General features: G+C 35.9%; 1 protein-coding gene across 3 annotated transcripts in view; it reads left to right on the top strand.

The window, feature by feature from the left end:
• Positions 1-911: 911 nt before the first annotated feature.
• Positions 912-23,037, top strand: part of WDR41 (WD repeat domain 41) — a 43,806-nt gene continuing 21,680 nt past the window's right edge. Inside the window, exons 1-5 of one of the 3 annotated variants that reach the window (XM_045999162.1) lie at positions 912-1,242; positions 3,893-4,008; positions 15,234-15,282; positions 16,577-16,708; positions 19,371-19,433. In XM_045999162.1, the coding sequence (XP_045855118.1) occupies positions 1,192-1,242; positions 3,893-4,008; positions 15,234-15,282; positions 16,577-16,708; positions 19,371-19,433 (411 nt within the window). In that variant the 5' untranslated portion in view covers positions 912-1,191. Of the gene's footprint in view, positions 1,243-3,892; positions 4,009-6,882; positions 6,998-15,233; positions 15,283-16,576; positions 16,709-19,370; positions 19,434-23,037 lie in introns of those variants that run through there. The other 2 variants (XM_045999163.1, XM_045999164.1) reach the window with 2 other exon arrangements.

Below are 23,037 nucleotides of genomic sequence, written 5' to 3' on the forward strand. Positions count from 1 at the left end.
TAGATTCTCTGAAAGAATTTACTGCCAGGACCCTCATTTGAACCTAATAATCACATATGCAGATTTATGTATGAACTTTTGTAGACTTAAGTATAAGTAGTCTCTACACCAGTGATTCTCAAACCTTGCTATTCATCAGAATCTCCCGAAAAACTTTCCCCAAACCCTAATTCCTATGTTTTAACCATAGAGATTGTTTTAGTAAGTCAGGAGTGGGAGCCAGGAGTATGTATTTTTCAAAGAACTACCTGCATTATTCTGATAGGCAGCTGGAGTGGAGGACCACAAACCTTTGACTGCCTAAGACAGTCTCGTAGTCACAGTAGAGGATATAAAGTGCTTTCTCTTATTTAAGGAGATTCTGGGGTAAACATTTTAGCATACAGTCAAGAGCAGCAGTTTTGGAGTGGGGAAATTGTATTCCATTCTCAGTGTAACTTTCAAGCTCTTAGCCTAAGAAAACTAATCTTTAAAAGCTTTGAGTTTTTTGTTTTTATAGAATAGGGACAATAGAGTTACCATTAGCATTTATATAAAGCCTTCCTTAGCAAAATACCTTTTTTACAGTACACAATAAATGTTGGCCAGATTTATTCTGGTGTACACGCGTGCTACTGGCTTAGTTTGTATGCAGAATATACTGCAGTATACCTTCTCCAGTCAGTTCTTTAGGAAACTGGCGCGGGGTGGGTGGTGGTTTTCCGGTCCCCCAGCCAAGTGAAGATCAAAAGCCAACCAAAAAGGAGGGGACTATTGGTGCTGGTTGTTTTCTGGGCTTCAAGTGCAGTGCTACACATGCCCACCAGGGGCCGCTGAAGCTAACTAAGCTCAGAGCGCAAATTAGGCGAGGCTCACTGGGTGCTGCGCGCGTGCTCACTGGGTGCTGCGCGCGTCTCTGAACGCTGCGCGCGTCTCTGAACCCTGCCGCGCCGCTCTGGATTGCGTCTGCTGTTTTCCTGGTGGCTGCCCCAAACCAAACCTCTGTGGCTGAGTACGGCAGCGCTTTGGGGACAAAAATCTTCCTTTTCTCTCGGCTCGGCCTTGTACTTAATCGTTCCTTGGGCAAATCGGGCGGCAAGTATTTGTGTTTCCATTGCGCTGCTGCAGTCCCGGAGGTAGGGGGAGGCTGAGCCTGGCGCTGAGTTCGGGCTGACTGGGGCCTCGGTCCAGCGAGTCTGTACGGCTGCGCGGATGTTGCGATGGCTGATCGGGGGAGGCCGAGAACCCCAGGGACTGGCGGAGGTAAACCCCCAGGCGATCCTGCCTGCCCCGGTAGAGGCTAAGCTTCCCTGAGCTGTGGCTTCTGTCTGAGCCCTACTTCGGGTTCAGACGCCGGAGACCCATGCAGAGGCGGAGCCTGCGTGTTTGGAGGCCGTCGAGGGCGTGGTTGGCACAGGGCCGAGGGCGAAGTGGGGTTGGGGGTGGGTGGAGCACGCTCTGCCTGTAGCTAGTCTGAACTTGTGATTCTCCTAAGACCTGGGAAGTTAACTATCGCCTTTTCAAAAGGAGGAAACTGAAGCTGTTCTGATTCAACAACAGGCTCAAGGACTAGTCTTCTCCGTACTTAAACCAGCTTCATTTTAGTTATGAAAGTATCTGACTTAACTACCAACAAGTGGTGACTGCACCTTTTTAGTTTATTAGAATTGGTGTCACTTCCCAACGTCAACTCATGCTTGCTCAGGGAATAGAAAATCTATTTGATTATTCAACAACAAAAATATAAAATTATTTTTTAAAATTAATGATTTGCTTCAAAGTCAAGAAAATGATTTTGTAATTAACTCCTATTTATAGTTACGCTTTCTTCATGGACTGAATAATTGGATTGACTGTAATTTACATTTGAAATATTGAGAATAAAATAATTTTGGAATCTTAAAAGGATTGAGGTCTGGAATTTATTTCAGATGCCACCCGAGAATTAGAATTTGTACTTGGATTCCCTTTTATTTCTCATAGGAAATAGTTATTTTGAAGGTTGAAAATAAAAAGTTGGGGTTGTGAGTCAGCACCCTTACTTCTCACTTTTAACTTCCTTATACCTTTGCAGTGGAGGCTTACTGTCTATAAAAAAAATTTCAGATCAGGTTCATTTCAGATAGGCTGAAATCTTAAACATTCAGGAATAGTTGTAGACAATTACATAGGTGACATGATGATTCTGTATTAACCCGATTACTTGATTAATCATATAATTTCATTAATTCTGCCATGCACAGTAAACTTTGATTTGAGGGAAGTGGTACACAGTTTTCAAATTTCTCACTTTGCTTTTCTCATCAGAGCCACCGGTAGAGGTGAGATGGGATAGGTTAAAAGCACCCACTGCTTTGGGGGTGATTTTTTGTGGAAAACGTTTATGCATGTTAGGTTACACAATTTGTACTTTGTCAGAACCAATGATTTTCCTTCATTGATGCAAAAACTACTAGTTTTAGCCCTGTTTCTCTGCTGGGATGATTTTTGCCCTTAAGGCATATTTGGCTATGTCTGGAAACATTTTTTATTTTCAGGATGGGGAGATTAGATTTCTGTTAGCATCTGGTATGTAGAAACTTGACATACTGTTGAATATCCTACAGTGCATAGGATAGTCCTCAACAACAAAAAATTACCTGGTCCCGGGGACCACTGGGTGGCCCAGTGGATTAAGTCTCTGCTTTCAGCTCAGGTCGTGATCTCAGGATCCTGGGATGGAGCTCCGCATTGGGCTCTCTGCTCGGCGGGGAGCCAGCTTCCTCCTCTCTCTCTGCCTGCCTCTCTGCCTACTTGTGATCTCTCTCTCTGTCAAATAAATAAATAAAATCTTAAAAAAAAATTACCCGGCCCCAAATCTCATTAATGGCAATTTGGAGAAATTGCAGTTTAGAGGTAAAGAACCATTTATCATGAAATGTTACTGGCTTTGACTACAGAAAGGGGGTTAATCAGACAGAATAGTTGAGTGAATTATATGCCACGTGTGCTTTGCACAGTGTCTGGCATATGGGCAGTGACCTAATACTCTAAATGTTAGTAATTATCTTTATCAATATTATTATTTTTTTAAGATTTTATTTCTTTATTTGACAGAGATCACAAGTAGGCAGAGAGGCAGGCAGAGGGAGAAGGGGAAGCAGGCTCCTGCTGAGCAGAGAGCCCGGTGTGGGGCTCGATCCCAGGACCCTGAGGTCACGACCTGAACCAAAGGCAGAGGCCTAACCCACTGAGCCACCCAGGCGCCCCTCTTTATCAATAGTATTGTCCAAACTCAAATTTATTGTATTTATCCACTCTGAAGGATTTCATTCTTTCATTTATTCAGTCAGCATTCATGTATTGAATGCCTATCATGTTTTGGTTATGGTTTTAGTCTATATTTACCCTTTTGAGCTGCAGGTTTGTTTCTGTCAAGTTTTGAGAAACACTCATCTGAATACTAAATTGGATTGGCCCACTGATATATATATATATATTTTTGAGGTCACAAAGGTTTATTGAGGTGTAATTTTTTAAAATAAAATTCACCCTTTTCATAAATTTATGGTGACTTGAAAATACTAAAATTTATGGCAAGGGTGAGAATCCCCCCCCCCCCTTACATTGTTTTTAGTTAACAATCTGAAGCGTGATGATCTGAGTTTAAGGATACTTAGAACAGTTCTAACAAAGAGGAAAAATTTCATGATGTGGATTTGTAGTAAGAGAAATGTATGTTAAATTGGTAGTTAATTGATATTGGGGAAATAGTATATAGTATTAGAACATGGTATCTTATAGCTTTTTAAGTCTTGTATTCTTAGATGAATAACACGCAGTTTTATTTCAGTATGGTCTTTTATCATAAATGACTTAATCTCTTTCTTTCTCTCTCGTTTTTTTTCTTTTCTTTTTTTTCCCCCAATACAAGAAATCTCCTTTACAGACAATAGGTGAAGAACAAACCCAGAACCCCTACACTGAACTGCTTGTACTGAAAGCTCATCATGATATTGTACGATTTCTGGTGCAGTTAGATGAGTGCAGGTAAGAAGCTCTAGTTGACCAATTGCATACTGTTTGGAAAGAATTTCTAGGGAATCATATATATATATTTATTTATTTATTTTAAAAACATTTTTATTCTTTTTTTAAGATTTTATTTATTTATTTGACACAGAGAGAGAGAGACAGTGAGAGAGTGAACACAAGCAGGGGGACTGGGAGAGAGAGAAGCAGGCTTCCCAAGGAGCAGGAAGCCTAATATGGGACTCGATCCCAGGACTCTGGGATCACGACCTGAGCTGAAGGCAGATGCTTAACGACTGAGCCACCCAGGGACCCAGGAATCATATATTTAAAAACAACTTCATAATATCTTTTCTAAAAATTTCAACTCTGGTCATTACTAACATTTACTAGAAATTGATACCTGCATCTTGATCAGATATGTGCCGAAGTCATTTTTTGCCCAGAAGTCAGAGTGTTATATCTAGTGACTTGATGGTGATCCTTGTTTGAGGTTTTTTGTTTTTCCGTTGTTAGTGCTTAGAAATATTTTTGTTAGTTTTATGGAAGGGATTGAGTTTAGAATTTGAGTGGGAGTTATGTTAAGGTGAACCTAAATTTGAGAAACAAATATAGGGAATGTTTAACTATGAAGTACCTACCAGGAATGTGCTGTTTTTAGTGGAAGGTAAGGTAAGTAATCTGAATCTTTTATTATTGAGGAAATCCTTTTAAAATGTGCATTATTTACTTTCTTGTCAATATGTTCAATGTTGTGTTTAATTGCAAATAGTGATGAGGTATGTAGGTTTTAGGACTGTAGATTTAGCTTATTACTGATCTTTGTATCTCTTAAGTCCTTATTCAGCTAAATGCTTAGTAGCATGTAGCATAAAAACAATTAGAGTTAATTTTGTAAGTATTTAGTATTTATCTTCTCTAGAATCTAAACTTCATGGGGGAGGCATGTTTTTCTTATTCACTGTGGTATCCTTAGTACCTGGCACAGTGCCTTACATATAGCAGGTAATTAATAGATAGCTGTTGAATAAGTAGGCAGAGAGGCAGGCAGAGAGAGAGAGAGGAGGAAGCAGGCTCCCTGCCGAGCAGAGAGCCCGATGCGGGACTCAATCCCAGGATCCTGAGATCATGACCTGAGCTGAAGGCAGAGGCTTAATCCACTGAGCCACTCAGGCGCCCCCGATCATCACTCCTAATGCCTATTAACCTTGTCTTCTTGCTGCCTTTTTTTATGCCTTTGGTATTCCTTTTCCCAGATGCAGTGCAAGTCTGGCACTACCTGGAGTTAAGTCAGATCTTACAGGTTAGGGGCGTAGTCCTGCACAGAACTCTCCTCACCTCCATTACCAGCTGCAGTGTCCAGGGGTGCCAGGCCACCCCCACTTCTGACCAGCTGGCTAAAAATCCCCACTGCCCTCAGATTGGATATTTACTAGAAGCACTGACAGAACTCAGGAAAGCACTGTTCTTGGGATTACAATTTTATTATAAAGGATACAGGCAGGACTAGTCAAGTGCAGAGATGCACAGGACCAGGTCTAGAAATGCCTCAAATGCAAAGCTTCTGTGTCCTTAGAACATGTCACCCTTTAAGAACATCAGTGTATATTACTATCAAGGAAGCTCACTCAAGCTCTGGATATCCAGAGTTTTTACTGGGGTTCATTAATAGAAATGACTAAGTCATTTGCCATCTGATTGAACTCAGTTTCCAGCCTTTCTCTCCCTGCCCTGGCCCCACACTCTAATGCCAAGTTGAATGGTCAGGCTAATATCTGTGGCTCAAAGCACAGCCCTCTAATTACATGGTTCATATTTCTCACATGGCCAGACCATCTCCTTAAATTGTCTAGAGGGCCCAACGTGAGTCATCTCATTTGTATAAACTGAGGTGAGGTGTGAGGAGCCCAGCTCCATTCTAGAAACCAGGGACACAATCCAGCCAAATTATGTTGTAACAGTATGTTCCTCCAATATGAGAAGATTTGCTTCTTATAAATGTTACTAGCCTACAGCTCTGTTTTGTTGTCATATGAGCCAGCCAAATCATAGCATGTAAACAATAGTATAATAATCTTCAACCTTTTTAGTAGTCTTCGTTGTTGATATGTTCTGAGAGACATTGTTTATTTAGTCAGCCAGCCAGTCAGAGCTTTGAAACTAAACATTTCTGGAAATAGAGGATATTTGGACAGCTAATGTTTCTTGTTATTTTACCATATTAAGTTGCTTGGTAGGTTTAAAAAATAATTTCTTAGGCCATAATCATTAACATTGGATCTTAAGGAATTCTCAGATCATGTTGTCTGAGAAAGTTAAATAAAAAATATACAATGTACTTTCAGGATGTGATCTTTAATCTTTTATATAGAATAACCGTTAAGATTCCATGTTCATTGTTATCTGTCCTGTGAAGTGTGCTCTTGGCTCTATTACCATAAAAGAAGAAGCTGCAGAAAAGGCCATCTTGTAGAATAACGATCATTGTGCAAATGCTGATATTTGATTCCATTTTCCCCCACAGTGATGCTCCTGTATAAATCAGTTGTTTAATGAAGTAGTAAATGTTCTTTAAACAGTAAAAAATTACAGACAAGTGTATAATTCTCTCAACTACCACCTCAAATGTAGTGGTTTAAAACAACCCGCTGTTTACTAAGCTCACTAACTGAAGGTAGTTATTGGGCAGGGCTCAGCTGGGGGGGGCCTCTCCCCCCCCCCCCCCCCCCCCCCCGCCATCTGTGCTGGGATCAGCTGATCTTGTTTTAGGTTTACTTAATGCATCTCTGGTCAACGGGTAAATTGGCTGGGGCTGGACGGTTTATATTGGACTCAGCCGGGATGACTGGACTTTCTCTCTGTTGCTCAAGTTCCTGTGCACATAGTGATCATGGAGTTCTAATACAAGCAAAAGGGCAAGCCCTGATGTAAAACTCCTCTGAGGACCTTGTATCATGTTTGCTGCTGTTTCATTAGCCAGAGCGAGTCAGGAGCCGGCACAGACTCCGTAAGTGGCTAAATAAACTACCTCTTGAGGGGAGAAGCGACTAAGTCCTGTTGCTAATGCCGCTAGACACAGGAAGGGAGAATAATTTGTGGCCATGTTAGTTATCGATCACAGGGAATCTGAATGTCTAGAAAGAGATGAAAAGCCTGCATTTTGGCTTTTACAATAAAGTAAAGATATTACCATATGAGTCACATTTAATTCTTCGTGCTCATGCTGTTATTGTGTGAAAATTTATATCTAGTTAGACACAAGGTTTTCCTGTCAAAGACCTGTAGAAGTTTCAGTGTGTGTTTTGCTTTAAAAAATTTAATTCTGCACTGAAAAAAAGAAAAACAACCATGAAGGAGTCACTACTGGTAAGGAAGATATAAGAAATATACAAACTATATAAATATTTAAATAGATATTTATAGTTTTCATTTCATTTCATATTACATTTTCATTCTTAATTTAGTAGTTTAGATAATTTAGAATTATCTTTTCCACCGCTAGGGTACATTATTTTTGTATGGTCAAATTACAGAAGTGTATATTATTCTTTTTATGTTTTTATTTAATTTTTGTGGACCTTACATTCTGGTGTTTTGGTCAGCTGTTGTAATCCAGGTTTCACGCTTCAGGTCTTTAGATAATATCATTTTATTGAGAATTTTGCAGAAGGATTTTCTTGTTTTCTTGGCGGCTCAGCTAAAATCAGTGAGTGGAAAATTTTCACAGATTGGTTTTTGAAGATACCAAATAAATCCTGTATAACCTAACAGACAGCTGCCTTTTCTTTTCTTCTTACTGTTTTTTGAACATGAAGTGAGGGTCATATTGATTGGGAGATCACTAAAGAAGGCTAAGCCTCAGCAAGAGTCTTCCAAAAAATGGACTGTGCTAAAATTGCATGTAATACTCTAGCATTTGACACATTAAACTAAACTGAGTTCATAACACATTTTAAGAATAGTTTTCTTTGTTGCTTATTTGACCATTCTTTGCTCCTCCAGGAAACAGACAAGGTTATATAGGATGGTGATCATGACTGGAAAAGAATCAGGTGACCCATGAAATGCCAGAGTGGAGAACAGAATGTGCCCCTAGGATAGCTGGTGAAGCTGTACATTCACAAGACTCTAAACAGACTCAGCCAGTTTGGTAATTCACTGACAACAAACAGTATGTTACATCTTTAAGGAAATATTCTTAAGCTAAAATGATCTTTCTCACTAACATTCAGAGAATAGAGATCAGTAGTCAAGGTGATTTAGACCTTTTTAATACCAGAGTTCCCTGCAAAACAGATAGCAAAATGGAATTAAGCACAAAAATGGTTTGTTTATTAGAGAGAGACATCAATGAAGGGAAAACAGAGGAAGCAGGATTAGACAAAGGGAGCTATCTCAGACTGTGGTGTAGCTCTGACAAAGGCTCTTTAGGCCCAGTGGGGACCTCTGGAGGAAAGAATGCTCTTTAGAGGAATTCTGTGTTGGATAGAAATAAATGGGGCTTTTAACCTTGCCTTGCTTAGTTGTTTGCTGAGAGCCATCCAGGAATGTGCTTCCGGGTCCACGGCCCTGTTTAATTTTTTTGGCTCGGGGCCAACTGAGATAGTATGACTTTGGCTTGAAAGCTGAAAAGGACCCTAAAATGAACAGCTGGAGGCATGTTAACCACATTCCTCAGAGCTGGGCAGCTTCCTCTCTTGAAGAGATATCTGTAAGATATATGTTGCCTTTCCTATATCTTGGGATCAGTAATAATGGATGGGAGGAAATCTCTCTTTATGGAAGAATTCAAGCTAGGAAGGATCATGAAATTGGAATATTGTAATTTTGCAACCTCTCATAACAAATATAGACAGTTTATTAGTGGTTGGTAACATCACATGCTCACAAAACAAAGACTACCAGAAATTACATTTCCTGTTGGAGTATATGAACTCCCAATGAAATGGCCCTACCGAAAAGTCAGATTTAAATCTGGTTAAGTCTCTAGTTATATCAATTTACCGGAAATACAGGGGACAAAGGTGCATGTTGAATGATTGCATAGGAAGGAAGCTAGCAAAATCCAGACTGTCAGAACTCTGTGAGACAGATGTTTAATTGCAGGGAGAAAACTAGAAGAAGGGATGAATAGAACAGACGAGACTTCAGAGATAATCCACCACTGCAATTATGAACTTTATTTAGATCCTGCTTCTCATAAACTTAAAAAAATCCTGAGACAGGGAAATTTGATTCTTAAATACGTGGTGATATTAAGAAATTAAATGGTTTTTTTAGTCCTGATATAAAGGAATTCTAAAAGATACACACTGAAATATTTACTGATGACATGTAGTTAGTGGATTTACTTCTAAGTAATCTCCAGGGGGTGCTTGGGTGTGTACAGAGGAAGCAATACTGGCCATGAGTTGATAATTATTGAAGAGAGATGAGGAATACCTGGAATTTTTGTTACACTGTGTATACTTGAATGTATATTTAAGTTATCTGTGATAAAAAATTTTAAAATGATACATATTTGATATAGTGGAAATAATAATGCCAATTTAAAAGGTATTTTTGTTTCAGAATAAAACTTTTTCGGAGATATTAGGTGCAGGAATCACACAGATGGACCTGAACATAAAAACTAATTCCTGGCAAAAAGCTGGGTTAAAGGATGTTGGCTTTGATATATAACCCTAGTGATTTCTAATACTTCATCTTGAGTTAGGTAGACTTATTCACTCAGATCACTGGTACACACCTGGACATCTGCACGCTTCCCACTCAGATGCAGGCTTACTTCAAAAATAAGGGCGGAGCAGAATGTTTCCCCTATAGAAACAGATAAACCCTCAGAGAAAAGCCTGCAGGGTCTGAACCGAGCATTCTTAATTCATTCTCGTACACTCATTTATTTGACCAGTGGGGCAGAGAGAGGCCAGGGATGTTTCTCTAGTAGTAGAAATTCTTTCACAGAAGCTTGAGCTCAAGTGAATGGAGGTTTCCCCTGATAGAAGTCCTAGGGAGTTTTGGTTTTCTAGTATTTGTAAACTTTGATGTTGTAGTTTAGCTTTCTCTTTGTGATTTGGGAGAGGGGAGAATTTACTAAGGGTTTACCTTTCCTATTGACCATGAAAACTATGGAATCATCCCACCTTCATTGTGTGTGAGCTAAAAAAGGGACCTTAGACATTCAGGTATTAGAGTTATGTTAATGTATGCATTTTTCTTAAGAAAAAAAAGTTCGGTGGTTGTTCCAGTAAATCTCTTGAAAGGATCAGTGACATCAGTGTGCGTGGCTCATGAAAACACTTTCGAGTTTCCTTCTGCTTCTCTCACAAGTTTCAACATACTTCTCTGATTTTCTTCAAGTAGTTCTAATATCTAAGATAAGTAAAAATCTATTTGAAATGAAAGTCTTCTATTTTTTTGGTTTGGTTGGGTTTTTTAATATTGTACCATTTTTCATTTCTATTTTATTGTAAGAAATATATACTATTTTAGTTGCATCATGCATTCAAAAGTACTTGTGGATTGGGTGGGGAGTTAGTTAACCACAGGGATTTTGCGTTTTGCCGTAATAATGTTCTATATTTATTTTTCCAGTGCTTTTTGGTAGATAATGAGTACAGGAAGTTTTATGGACTGTACCTTTCATTGTGTCCTCTAAGGTTGTATGTGAATCTATAGCACCTTTGATCTAATTGAAATGAATTTAAATGAATAAGAACTGTTAAATAAGCCCTTAAGTAATAGACATAGGAATTACTTGTGAAAATATTTTGTGTTATACAGATCTTTGCAAAGCTTTGCTGTACTTTTCAGTTTACAGTTGGCAAGAATGAGAGTACTTTCTCGGAGATGTTCAAAGGGAAGGTGTTTAAAGGGAATGACTTCTATAAATTGAAATGAGTACAAATGGGAATTCTCAATGGATTTGTGATCTGGACCCTATAGCATTACTTAGTAATGTAGACTGAGTTTTTCAAAGGCAAGAACTATTCTTTTTTTTTTTTTTTAAGATTTTTATTTATTTATTTGACAGAGATCACAAGTAGGTTGAGAGAGAGGAAGGGAAGCAGGCTCCCTGGTGAGCAGAGAGCCTGATGTGGAGCTCAATCCCAGGACACTGGGATCATGACCTGAGCCGAAGGCAGAGGCTTTAAGCCACTGAGCCACCCAGGAACCCCGGCAAGAACTATTCTTTTGAGCTTTACTTTCAGTATCAAATATGTATTATCAAATACACATATAATTACATTTAATGCTTAATATATAGTTAGTGTTTAATATTTCTTGAATGAGTGAGTGGATCAACTCTCATGATCAGTTTTGTTCTCATAATCAGTAAGAGAGGATGGAACATTCTAGAAGCTCTGCTAGCGTTCTTCATTAAATCATACTTCACCTTGTTAAACTTCTTTTCATACATACAATTTTTTCTGGGTCATTTAGTCAATGAGCATTCTTGAAGACGTGGTTTCAAGTTGAAAGGTATATGCATATACATATACATATGGGACAGGAACATGAAAAAAAGGAATTTATTCCAGGTTTAAATTTTTTAATTTTAATTTTTGTTTTGACAGTATATTGATATGTTAACAATGATAAAAAGAAAAATGAGGTTACTTTAATACACTTAATGATCGTCTATTTTACGGAGCCCTTGCAACACTTCAGTGTTTGCTTATTCATTAATTTATTCATTGAAAAAGCATTTCTTTAGTGCTTTAAACCTGCTAGAGATAATCAGAGATTTGTTTGACTAGAAAGTGCCACATCATAAACATCAATAAATATGACAGTTACTATATTTCATTGATGCTAAGAGGCTAGTTTTTTTTTTCCTATTTTAAAATCTCTGAAATTTGGAGACATCCTATAATTGTTGGTGTCTTTCAGTTATAATTGGCAGTATAGAATGTCTTACACTTGATAACATCTTAAAGTTGATGAAATACAGTACATTTTAAACAATTGCTGAATTTTAAGATTTTGAAGCAAGAACCACATTTAATTGATCTTGACATTTTCCTGTCACCCGGCATGAATCTTACTAAATACATTTTATACTAATTAGTAAGGAAGCATTTCTCTCTCTCTCTCTCTTTTTTTTTTAATATTTTTATTTATTTATTTGACAGACAGAGAGATCACAAGTAGGCAGAGAAGCAGGCAGAGAGAGAGGGAGGAAGCAGGCTCCCTGCTGAGCAGAGAGCCCGATGCGGGGCTTGATCCCAGGACCCTGGGACTATGACCTGAGCCAAAGGCAGAGGCTTTAACCCACTGAGCCACCCAGGTGCCCCAAGGAAGCATTTCTCTTAAAACCATAACTGTAGATTTGAATCTTTGGATTCTATGAATTTAGAATGTTTTAAAAAATTATTATATGTAATTTTAATGCAGTACAGCCACAGTTCTTCCTTCCATTGAATAGTTTAAACCTTACTGGAATTTTAATTACTCTTTTTTTATAGTTCATTACTTCTTTTTAGCAATTACAGTGTATCTTACTATTAGGAATTCTTGGGTTGAATGTTCATTTCTGATTTGCAGGTGGCTAAAGTATGTGCTTGACTGATTAGGATGAACTGGTTATAGTTTAAGATAAACTGATAAAGTGTAGCTAGTTTTCAATTATCCATCCTAATAGCATGGATAATTGTAATTTGCAAATGATCTCCTAGCCCTTTATTCATTATTTTATGGGAGATACTAATATGTAGCAAAGTTATATTGATTTGCATTTCTAAGCTTCATGTTTTCTCTTTAGAGGAGGTAATAATAAATACTGAGATGGCCAAAAAAAAAAAAAAAAAAAGAAAGAAAGAAAAACGCAGCAATAGACTATATAAGAAAATTGAAAGGCCTGAATATCCACCAACAAGGTAATTGACCTGTGAGCAATAAAAAATTGGCTGTGATTTCATGCATTACTATTGAGCATTGTTTAGATTTAACTTTTGTTCACTACTGATTGAATTAAAGTTTGAGGTGAAATGCTCTATATCTCATTTCTTAACTCTCAACCGTTCAGTCATCTCTCATTGTGAACTCATGAGATTCAGACATGATAAAACAATAATGAGAAGTTAAAAATCAGGGTTAGAAAAGAGTATGTATTTTAAACCTGCAGTCTTCTATAAGGGAGAAAAGCAATTATAAGAGTTTCAAGAATCAATAGAAATTGATGTTTTATACCAAAGAAAGGATCTTGAGTCCTGCCTCCTCACCATCACTATACAAATAAAAAGAAATCAATAGGCCTAGAAACATAAGCTATTAAACACTGACATCCATCAACTATTTTTGATATTTAGGCATTGTTTAGTATTTTGATTCAGAAAAATATGTGTTATTAAATAAGAAATTGTATTTTTAATTTAAAAATGATTGTTTTTTTCTTTAATTTCCAGATTTTTTCTATACTTCATTTTGAAATAATGTTTGGCATTGTTTTAAAAAAAAATTCTGAATGTGATTTCTTACTCGTTACCTAGGAAGTTCTAAAGGTCCTTCCATTAAAAAGATAGGTAGTTCTATATTAAAAAAATTGTTAACAGACTTTGTGAGGTTGTATTTTACCAGTTTCCCGTCTCCTGAATAATCTCTTAGCTCCTATAGTAGGAGATATAATTGAAGGATTTAGAAATGAGTACTGAAATGAGTATGGGAATTGTCAGAGCTAGTAAAGACAACGGTTACTTATGGGACTCTGAAACTGAGCATGAGAAATTAGAAATTGAAGCTCAGTTTGGATTTTTAAGGAAATTGTTACGTGACTGAAGTAGTGAGATTTTATGGATCTCATATAGTGGTAAAATTGATTAGAATTTCCTGATACTCTCAGTAACAAAGTAACTTTTGTTGTCTTAGTGTATCAATTCCCCAGTGACAGACTTGTATGTTTCCTGTAATTCAGGACACCCAGATCTTGTGAAACCCACTAACTGTCTTGTAAGGAAGAACACATTTTTTAAATGTCATAGTTGCCAGTGGATTATCATTATTTATGGTTGCTAACTATAAGGGGCCAGTTAGGCATAGTTCATAGCTGGCTTTGTATAATACCATTTCTTTCTCTTCTTTTCAAAAACAAATGTTAGACTTTCAGTGAATGAAAGTGATATGGGGGGGGCACCTGGGTGGCTCAGTGGGTTAAGCCTCTGCCTTCGGCTCGGGTCATGATCTCAGGGTCCTGGGAACGAGCCCCGCATAGGGCTCTCTGCTCAGCGGGGAGCCTGCTTCCTCCTCTCTCTCTGCCTGCCTCTCTGCCTACTTATGATCTCTGTCTGTCAAATAAATAAATAAAATCTTAAAAAAAAAAAGTGATATGGGAACAACTTTGGATCAATTTTGATTTGTTAAAGAATCATTAACAAACTTATGTTCTACATTATTAATAAATTACCTGACATGGTGTTATTGCTGTATACTGCTGTGTTGGGACATTGAGAACAATGGTTTCTTGATTTTACTATAATGCATTCACTGTGATGAGTAATCATGTACAGCAAATTATTTTCCTTGGCATTCTTTGTATCATGGATACAAAGTGTGTATGATTATTCCTTTATGTATAGTGAATGGGAAGTAAAGAGCAGAGAGAAGCTATAACTGAGTTCATCACAGCTCTTTTTTCATGGCAGGAAATAAACTTTCCTTTGCCATTTTGCATTTGAAGTATTTCCACTAAAAAGCAAAACAAAAACCCACAAAAAAACCTCAAAGCTTCCAAATTAAGAACACAGTATTTACATGAAAAGACAGAGGCAAGTGGAGCAAAGGAGAGATTTTGGCTTTAGATAGTAGTTAAAAAATCCTTACAGAGAAAATAATAGAAGTAGTGAACTTATCTGGAGATGTGATTCTTTTGTTCCACTCTTGGAATACCACTTCCTATCAGTGAAGCTCTTCCTCAGTTTGGTTTCATATCACCTGTCGGGGTTTAATTATATTTTTAAAGCCAGAAATGACTTTAAAGTTTATTTATAGGTCTCCCTCTTTCGTAGAGTTTTAGCAGTTGATTCACTGTAATACTGTGAATGGTTTTATTTATCTTTGGATCTCAATACCTGGCATAAAACTTAGAAGGTAGTCTATAATTATTTGTTGAATTAGCTTAACTTAATCAGGATTAATATTAGTTAAAATACCATTAATAAATTCTGATAATTCTTAGAAATTTTAGCCTATAAATATCACCAGAAATTTTTTTTTAATTTATTCTTTTACCTTTTTTCTCTACCCAGATTTGCATCTGCTGGTGATGACGGAATTATAGTTGTGTGGAATGTCCAGGTGTGTATTAATTCTATGTGAATTGTGTAATAAAGACAGGACTGCGTAGATGAGTCTGCATTCATAAACACTATCTGGGCATATACCTGTATATAAGTATACTGAAACTAATAAATACTTGACAAAGCCTCCTTGGCCTGAACCCATTTAAAATGGGGGTCAGTATTTCCTAATAGGGAAAGTTTAATCTTACTGAACAAAATTTAAGTTATCAGCAACTATGCACTGACTCTGAAAATGAATCAAGTGTTGATTTTGTGGGAGATAGAATTTTTAGTTCAAAATTGTGTGATAGTATAAATACAATATTTCTCTCTTGTTTCACTTTAATAGGAATGTAATAAAAGGCTAATTTTTTTCAAAAATATTTAAGGCTTCACCAGATTTTTAAGGCTGATCTTTTGATATTCAAATTATTCTCTTCTGAAGCATGTATCTTCTCCCTGTTATTTGGATTGTTATCTGGTCTGACTGTCAGATCCTCATTTTTCAGTGGCTTTTCCAGTCATGAAAGCAGTTATTTAACATTGTGTTCACCATGTTCATGAAATCCTGCAACCATGGAAGGGTTTGCAATTTATGTTTTATTTACATTGGATCTTTATGTGTTTACTACTTGGGAAAATCTGTGAGAGACTGATAGCTGAAGACACTGAATAGATAGGAATAGATGCTGGTGTTAGAGATGGAGTGGAGCCTGACTTTATGAGTGGTTGAACTACTCCGGGATGTGTACAGTATATGTATAGTGTTGGTGTTATGCTTTTATTTCCTTCAACATTTTAGTTTTGGAGATTTAGATAACAAATACTTGGGTAATGAGGCTCCTTATTTTTTTTCCCCCAGATTAGTAACTGATATTTTTATGCTTAATTTACACAATTCTTAAAACTACACAGTATGGTTTCAAGAATATCCCTTTAAATTGTCATGTAACTGGGTGTTATATGCAGACAGTGTATCACGGAACACTACATCAAAAACTAATGATTTGTACTGTATGGTGACTAACAAAACATAATAAAAAATAAATTTCCATGTAAAAATTAGTATTTTCTATTAGAAAATAATTATTTATGGCCATTCTTTCAGTATCTGTTTAGATTCTATTTGATTGCTTAAAGTTAAGTTATAACATCTAAAAAAAAAAAAAAAAAAGTTATAACATCTAGGTAATCAAAAATGGAATTATGTATTTTGTACATGGTGATTCTTCTTAATTAATGTTGTCATTTAAGATTATTTAAGTTATAAAAATGATATGAGCCTATTAAAATTTTTATTGGTATTTCAGACAGGAGAAAAACTTCTGGAACTTAATGGACACACTCAAAAGATAACAGCTCTTATTACATTTCCTTCCTTGGAAGCTTGTGAAGAAAAAAATCAACTGATCTTGACAGCTTCTGCTGATAGAACAGTTATTATATCCTTAAATCTGGAAGAAGATGAAATAGCTATAGTGACCCAAGGGACCAGTATATACATTATTAGTTTTTAGCCTTTGAGGGCTTGTCTGTACATTCATTTTAGCAAAAATGATTTTGCTCTAGTCTTCATAATACACTTCTTAAAAGTATTAGGCATCTGAAAAGTATTAGACTGGAAATAGGTAAAGGCTTATTATTGATGAAAACCCCATGACTAAAGCTGTTCTTTCCAGAGTTACTATTATATCAAGTTATAGAAAATGGAGAATTTGGGCTTAAAAGTACTTACTTATCTCAGTTTGCTTTTCAATTTAGAGAAACGAAGACGAGTTAGACTGGAGAATAATTCACATTTGTGTTTGTAGAGCACTGTACAGCAAAAGAAATGTAATGGCCCCAAACCCATAAGAACCTTTTGAACATCTGAGCTTGGCAGAAAAGTGAATTACCATCTGCTCAGTGTTTAATATTTAGTATTTAAAAACAATTTTAAAAAGTAAACTCCCGACTCTGAAAAACAACCTGAGGGTTTTGAAGGGGCGGGGGTGGGAGATTGGGGAACAGGTGGTGGGTAATAGGGAGGGCACGTACTGCATGGAGCACTGGGTGTGGTGCAAAAACAATGAATACTGTTACGCTGAAAAAATAAATAAATTTAAAAAACGCAGGGGGGAAAAAAAAGTAAACTCCCCCCTCCCACCCTGGCCAACTTGTAGGTAAAAATTTAAAGTGTAACAAAATGGTAAAGTTTTGTAGAGAGCACTTATGTGTGCTAGGCATTGTTCTATTTAACGTATATTACATATGTTTTTACATATATTCCATATACATATATAACATGTTTAATTCTTATAATAAGTGTTATTATTCTCACTTCCAGAAAAGAAAAGAGAGGCACAGGGAGTTTAAATAACTTGTCCTAGGTCATACAGCTATTCGAGGACAGACGGCAAGCAGTCTGACTGCAGGGTCAGAACTCTGAACCACTATATAATACTGCCTTCCATAAAATATTTTCCTTAAACAAATTCAGCCTTTAATATTTATATGAGGAATTAGACTTGTGAAGGCCTTGGCCAAATACTTAATGAAAACTTTAATTTTACTTTTTTTAATAAAAAAAGGTATCAAAGATTAGCTTTAAATAGTCTGTGCTTACCTGAGAATTCTGTTTTAAATAGTTTGAAGCATTAGGGAAGTAAGTTTTGGAGTATGCGCAGAGGAGTAGGTGTTTCCTGGGCTTCTTCAGAACCAGGACAGAGCTTATTGTGCACTTTATTTTTTTTAAAGATTTTATTTATTTATTAGTGAGCGAATGCTTGCAAGCCTTACCATGAGAAGGAGGGCGGGGTGGAAAGAGAGGGAGAAGCAGACTCCCCTGCTGAGCAGGGAGCCTGACAGGGGCTCAATCCCATGACCTGACTGAAGGCACATGATTAACTGACTGAGCCATCGAGGTGCCCCATAGTGCACTTTAAATGAGCTCATTAGCTCAAGTGATTTCTAGACAGATTGCTAATAGGTGAAAAAATTTCACGGTAAGATTTACATGCGGTAAAGTGTGTTTTGTGATGACAGTGTTGCATAAGCAATATTACATAGGTTTGAGTCAGAGTGACTTTATTACTGCTGTTCCATTGAGACAAATATTATTTTAGGGCCTAAACTTTTTGTTTGTTTTCAGTATCAGTATAATCTGCAAAAACAGAATTTAAAATACTTTGTTTTTATTAGACCATTCCTAAGGTACTATAATCTTAGAGGCAATTACTAAGTGGCTGTTATAGTATGGAGATGAGTAGTTGAGACAGTGTCAATATAAACTTCACTTAAAATGATGGTATAGAGACATTTTCTTCACTGATTTTCTTGTTAAAAATAATTCCAGGCTGCTTGAGTCTCCACTATTAATAAACTTTATTAGTTAAATGTTGAAGATAAATTTTTAATTTTTGTCAAGTGAGTCTTAACTCTATTCATTTACGTGTGTGTGTGTGTACGTATATATGTATATATATTTGTCTGCAGGTTATAAATGTGTGCCCAAAGATGCTGTAAAATGTATATGTTACTTTAGGAAATGGGGTGAAAAGTTGGAAAATTGTTATGCTCCTTAAGTCAAACTAACCTCAGACACTTAATGGAGGTCCTTTAATGGTTTTAAATATGTTTACAAGTAATACACTGGCACAGGGTTCTTTGAATTAGTAGAATAGTAATAAATCATGCCATGCATGTTGAGGAGCTTTCAAGTGAGAATTAATGGAGTTGACAGTTTTGGGTGTAAATACTTCGTTCAATGTTTATTAGATTATGGTGGACAGTTTTAGAGAGTAAGTCTTAAAATTTAAACACTTGTAAAACTCTTTAATGCCTATAAATACTCAGTATTCAGACCACTCATTTTGTTGACATTTTCACATAGTTTGATAGTAAAATTTGCCTCAAACTTATTTTAGATTGTAAGCTTGCTATGCTGAGTTGATAACTTACTATATGATTTCATTTTAGTAATAGTATAAATGATAAATATTTTATGCTTTACTTCAAGATTTTTCTACCTGAGTATGTAACATTCATAATTTAATTATTAGAAAAGTTATCTCCTAATTGAGATTTTAACGTTTGTTTAGAAATTATTTCTTAACATAAGTTTACTTATGGGATTGTGATACCGGCAGACAGGTTCGGAAAGTATCCAGCTTCCAGTCTACTGTAAAGGTAAAATCTTGTGCGTTATTTACTAGTAATAATGTTTTTGTTTCAGAAAAAATGTTTAATAAGTTAGATGAAATTTCTTTTATTGGTTTTAGGAATTATTTCTTCCACACGTACCTACGGTCATTTGATTGCTCTAAGACTGGATTTTTGAGAGCTTCTGTATTAAATGTTAGAATGTTTGAACTTAAAATTAGATCCAGGGGTGAATATGTAACAACATAAGGAAAAGGATAGTACCGAGTATGTTTCTTGTAGGTAATTTTAGAAAGATATGTTACTTGCAGAATGACTATTCCAGTAGTTAGTCTGTTTTTTGGGGTTTTTTGTTTGTTTGTTTTTTGTACTTTGAACTAAAAACATGGATTTATTTGTCCCTCAGTCTCTGCTATTTATACAGTCATGAGGATGAGACAAATGAATTACTTAGTTCCAAAGAAATGTTGTGTGGCTAATAGGCTGCTACTCTTAATTCCTTTCATTTTACAAACAAATATTAATTGGGGCTTATCACATGATACAAATTCTGCCCCATGTTGGAGAAGACCTTGTTACTTTGATTCCTACAGAAGTTACCTCAGATGTTCTTAGAAAATGCCACTCTTTTTCAGTATTGTCAGCAAGTTTGAGGAACTGGTCTTGTAAAATGTGATGTTTCCTTATTTGTTTTAAGGATAATTTGTCTTTACATTGGAGCTAACAATTTTTTTTTAATGTTAAAAGAATTGCTTTGTACCAGTAATCAAGGTATTTGATTTTTTTCTTAAAAGGCATCATCTGTGGTAGCCATCTCATGCTACTCTTGCTCTTCTTATCAATTTAGTAGAGTTTCTGAGGAGAAGAAAGTGTCCAGAAATACTTGTATCCAATTTAACCGTGGACTGTATTTGAGCAAGTTAATAAAGTATTGATTTGATGAGAATTTCTAGGCTTTATCTGATCTGAAAAGGTGCTTTTTAAAAATTCCTTAAGAAATACCCCTGCCGTTTGATAGAGGTCACAAGGTTTCAAGTGGAAATACGTGAACTGAAGGAGTAGAGAATATTCAGAAGAAAAAGTTTGGTGTATTTTGGACAAATTCCTTTGGTGAACTGTTTATAGGAACTGATCATTAAGAGGTATCTTATTCCAGTGTGGTGAAAGTACTTTTTGAAGAGGTTTTACTCTAACGTTAGTTCGATGGTTGTATTTACTCCTGCTGTGATCATGTTTCACATAAGACACTGTGAAAAATAGCATTTCACTCACCTTATTTCAGGGATTCAGTTCTCCTTGAAGAGATAATTTATTAAAATCAGATTCCTAATAAATATAAGAAATACTATTTTTTGAGTTATTAAAATTTTTATAAGGGTTCATATTAGCAAGGAAAGGATGAAGTTGGCATTTTTTTTTTTTTGCTGTTGAGAGTATAAGTTGATGATATTCCTAGAAGGCAGTTTAACGTTATTAATGAAAATTTTTAAAATGATGACATGAGGGGCGCCTGGGTGGCTCAGTGGGTTGAAGCCTCTGCCTTTAGCCCAGGTCATGATCCCAGGGTCCTGGGTCGGGCTCTCTGCTCAGCAGGAAGCCTGCTTCCCTCTCTCTCTCTGCCTGCTTCTCTGCCTACTTGTGATCTCTGTCTGTCAAATAAATAAATAAAATCTTTAAAAAAAAACCAAAAAAAAAAAAAATGATGACATGAATTGACCCAGAGATTCTACTTATAGAGAACTCTTCAAAGGAAATTACAGAAAACAAACAAAACCTTAGGCAGAGATTTATGAACAAAAATGTCTATTGAAGATATATTTTATAAATGGTTGATTGGCAGTATCCTAAATGTCTTATAGGAAAATACTTAAATTGCAGTAGATAAATATGCTAAAAATGGTATTTCAGAGAATTCATAAGGAGTTTGGAAAATCCTAATAAGATATTAAGTGGCAAAAGAAGTATATTATCCTTAACAAAATACTAGCAAATCAACAACATATAAAGAGGATTATACACCATGACCAAATAAGACTTATCTTAGTTTAACATTTGAAAAATCAATAACTGTAATATACCATAGTAAGAATAAAGGACAAAAAAACACAATCATCTGAGTAGATGTAGAGAAAGCATTTGATAGACTTCAGCATCCTCTCATGGTAAAAAAAACAGTCAACAAACTAAGAATAGAGAGAACTTCGTCAGCATAATAAAGGACATTTGGGAAAACCCCAGAGCTGACACCATATTAATGGTGAAAGACTAACTGGAACTCCCCCTCCCCCCCAACCGCCGAGATCAGGAAGAAGACAAGGATGACACTCTTGAGTGTTGTGGGCAATAAAAAAGAAATTAAAGGCGTCCATATTGAAAAGGAAGAAATAAAACTGTATTTACAAGTGACATGATCTATATACTAGTTCTTAAATTGATAACCAAAACTGTTAGAACCAATAAATGAATTTAGCAGGGTTTCAGTATACAGTATAAATATACAAAATTAATTGTATGCCTATACAGTAGTAACAAACATCCAAAAATGAAATTAAGAAAAAAGAAAATTTAGAAAAACTAAGGAAATGAATTTACAGTAGCATCCAAAAGAATGAAATACATAGAAACAAATTTAAAGAAGAAACAAGAGAATTGCACATGAATAATTACAAAATACTTTCTGGAATAAACTAAGAAAATCTAAGGAACTGGAAAGTCATTCTATATTCATGGATCAGATTTAATATTGTTAAGATTGCAGCAGTACCCAGAATGATCTGTACATTGGACACTGACTCCACCAAAATCCCAGCAGGCTTCCCTCCCCCCAAGAAATTGACAAACTGATCCCTAAAATTCATACTGAAGTGCACAGGACCCCAGAATAATTTTGCAAATAAAAAGTAAAGCTAAAAGATTCAAAGTTCCCAATGTCAAAATTTATTACAAAGCTATAGTAATTAGAACAGTGTGGTACTAGGTAAGGATGACATACAGATCAATGAAATATAATTGAGAGTCCAGAAATAAAACCTCACATATTTGATCACTTGAGTTTTGACAAGGATGCCAAGACTTTTCAAAAAGAGCAAGAATAGTCTCTTCAACAAATAATGCTGGGTCAACTGGATATCCACATGAAAAAAAAAAAAATTGGATCCCTGCCTCATGCCATATATAAAATTCAAAATGGATCAGAGATCATAATAAAACCCGAAACTGTAAAAACTCTTAGAAGAAATATGGGAGAAAATATTTGTGATCTTGGATGACACCAAAAAAACAGTAACAAAAAAAGTGATAAATTGCATTTCATCAAAATGAAAAGCATTTATGCTTCAAAGAACCCTATCAAGAATGTGAATAGACAATCCATAGAATGGGAGAAAATATTTGCAAATCATATATCTGATAAGGAACTTGTATCCTGAATATATAAAGAACTCTTAAGACTCAGCAATAAAGACAACCGATTCAAAAATAGATAATTTGGAAGATTTCTCCAAAGAATATATACAGATGGCCAGTAAGCATGTGAAAAGAAGCTCAACATCATTAAGTATTAGAGAAATGCAAGTCAAAACCATTATTTTTTTGCAATACTATTTCAATATTTTTTGCAATACTATTTCAT

This window comes from Meles meles, chromosome 3 (genome assembly GCF_922984935.1).
Source record: "Meles meles chromosome 3, mMelMel3.1 paternal haplotype, whole genome shotgun sequence".
Taxonomy (NCBI): Eukaryota; Metazoa; Chordata; class Mammalia; order Carnivora; family Mustelidae; genus Meles; species Meles meles.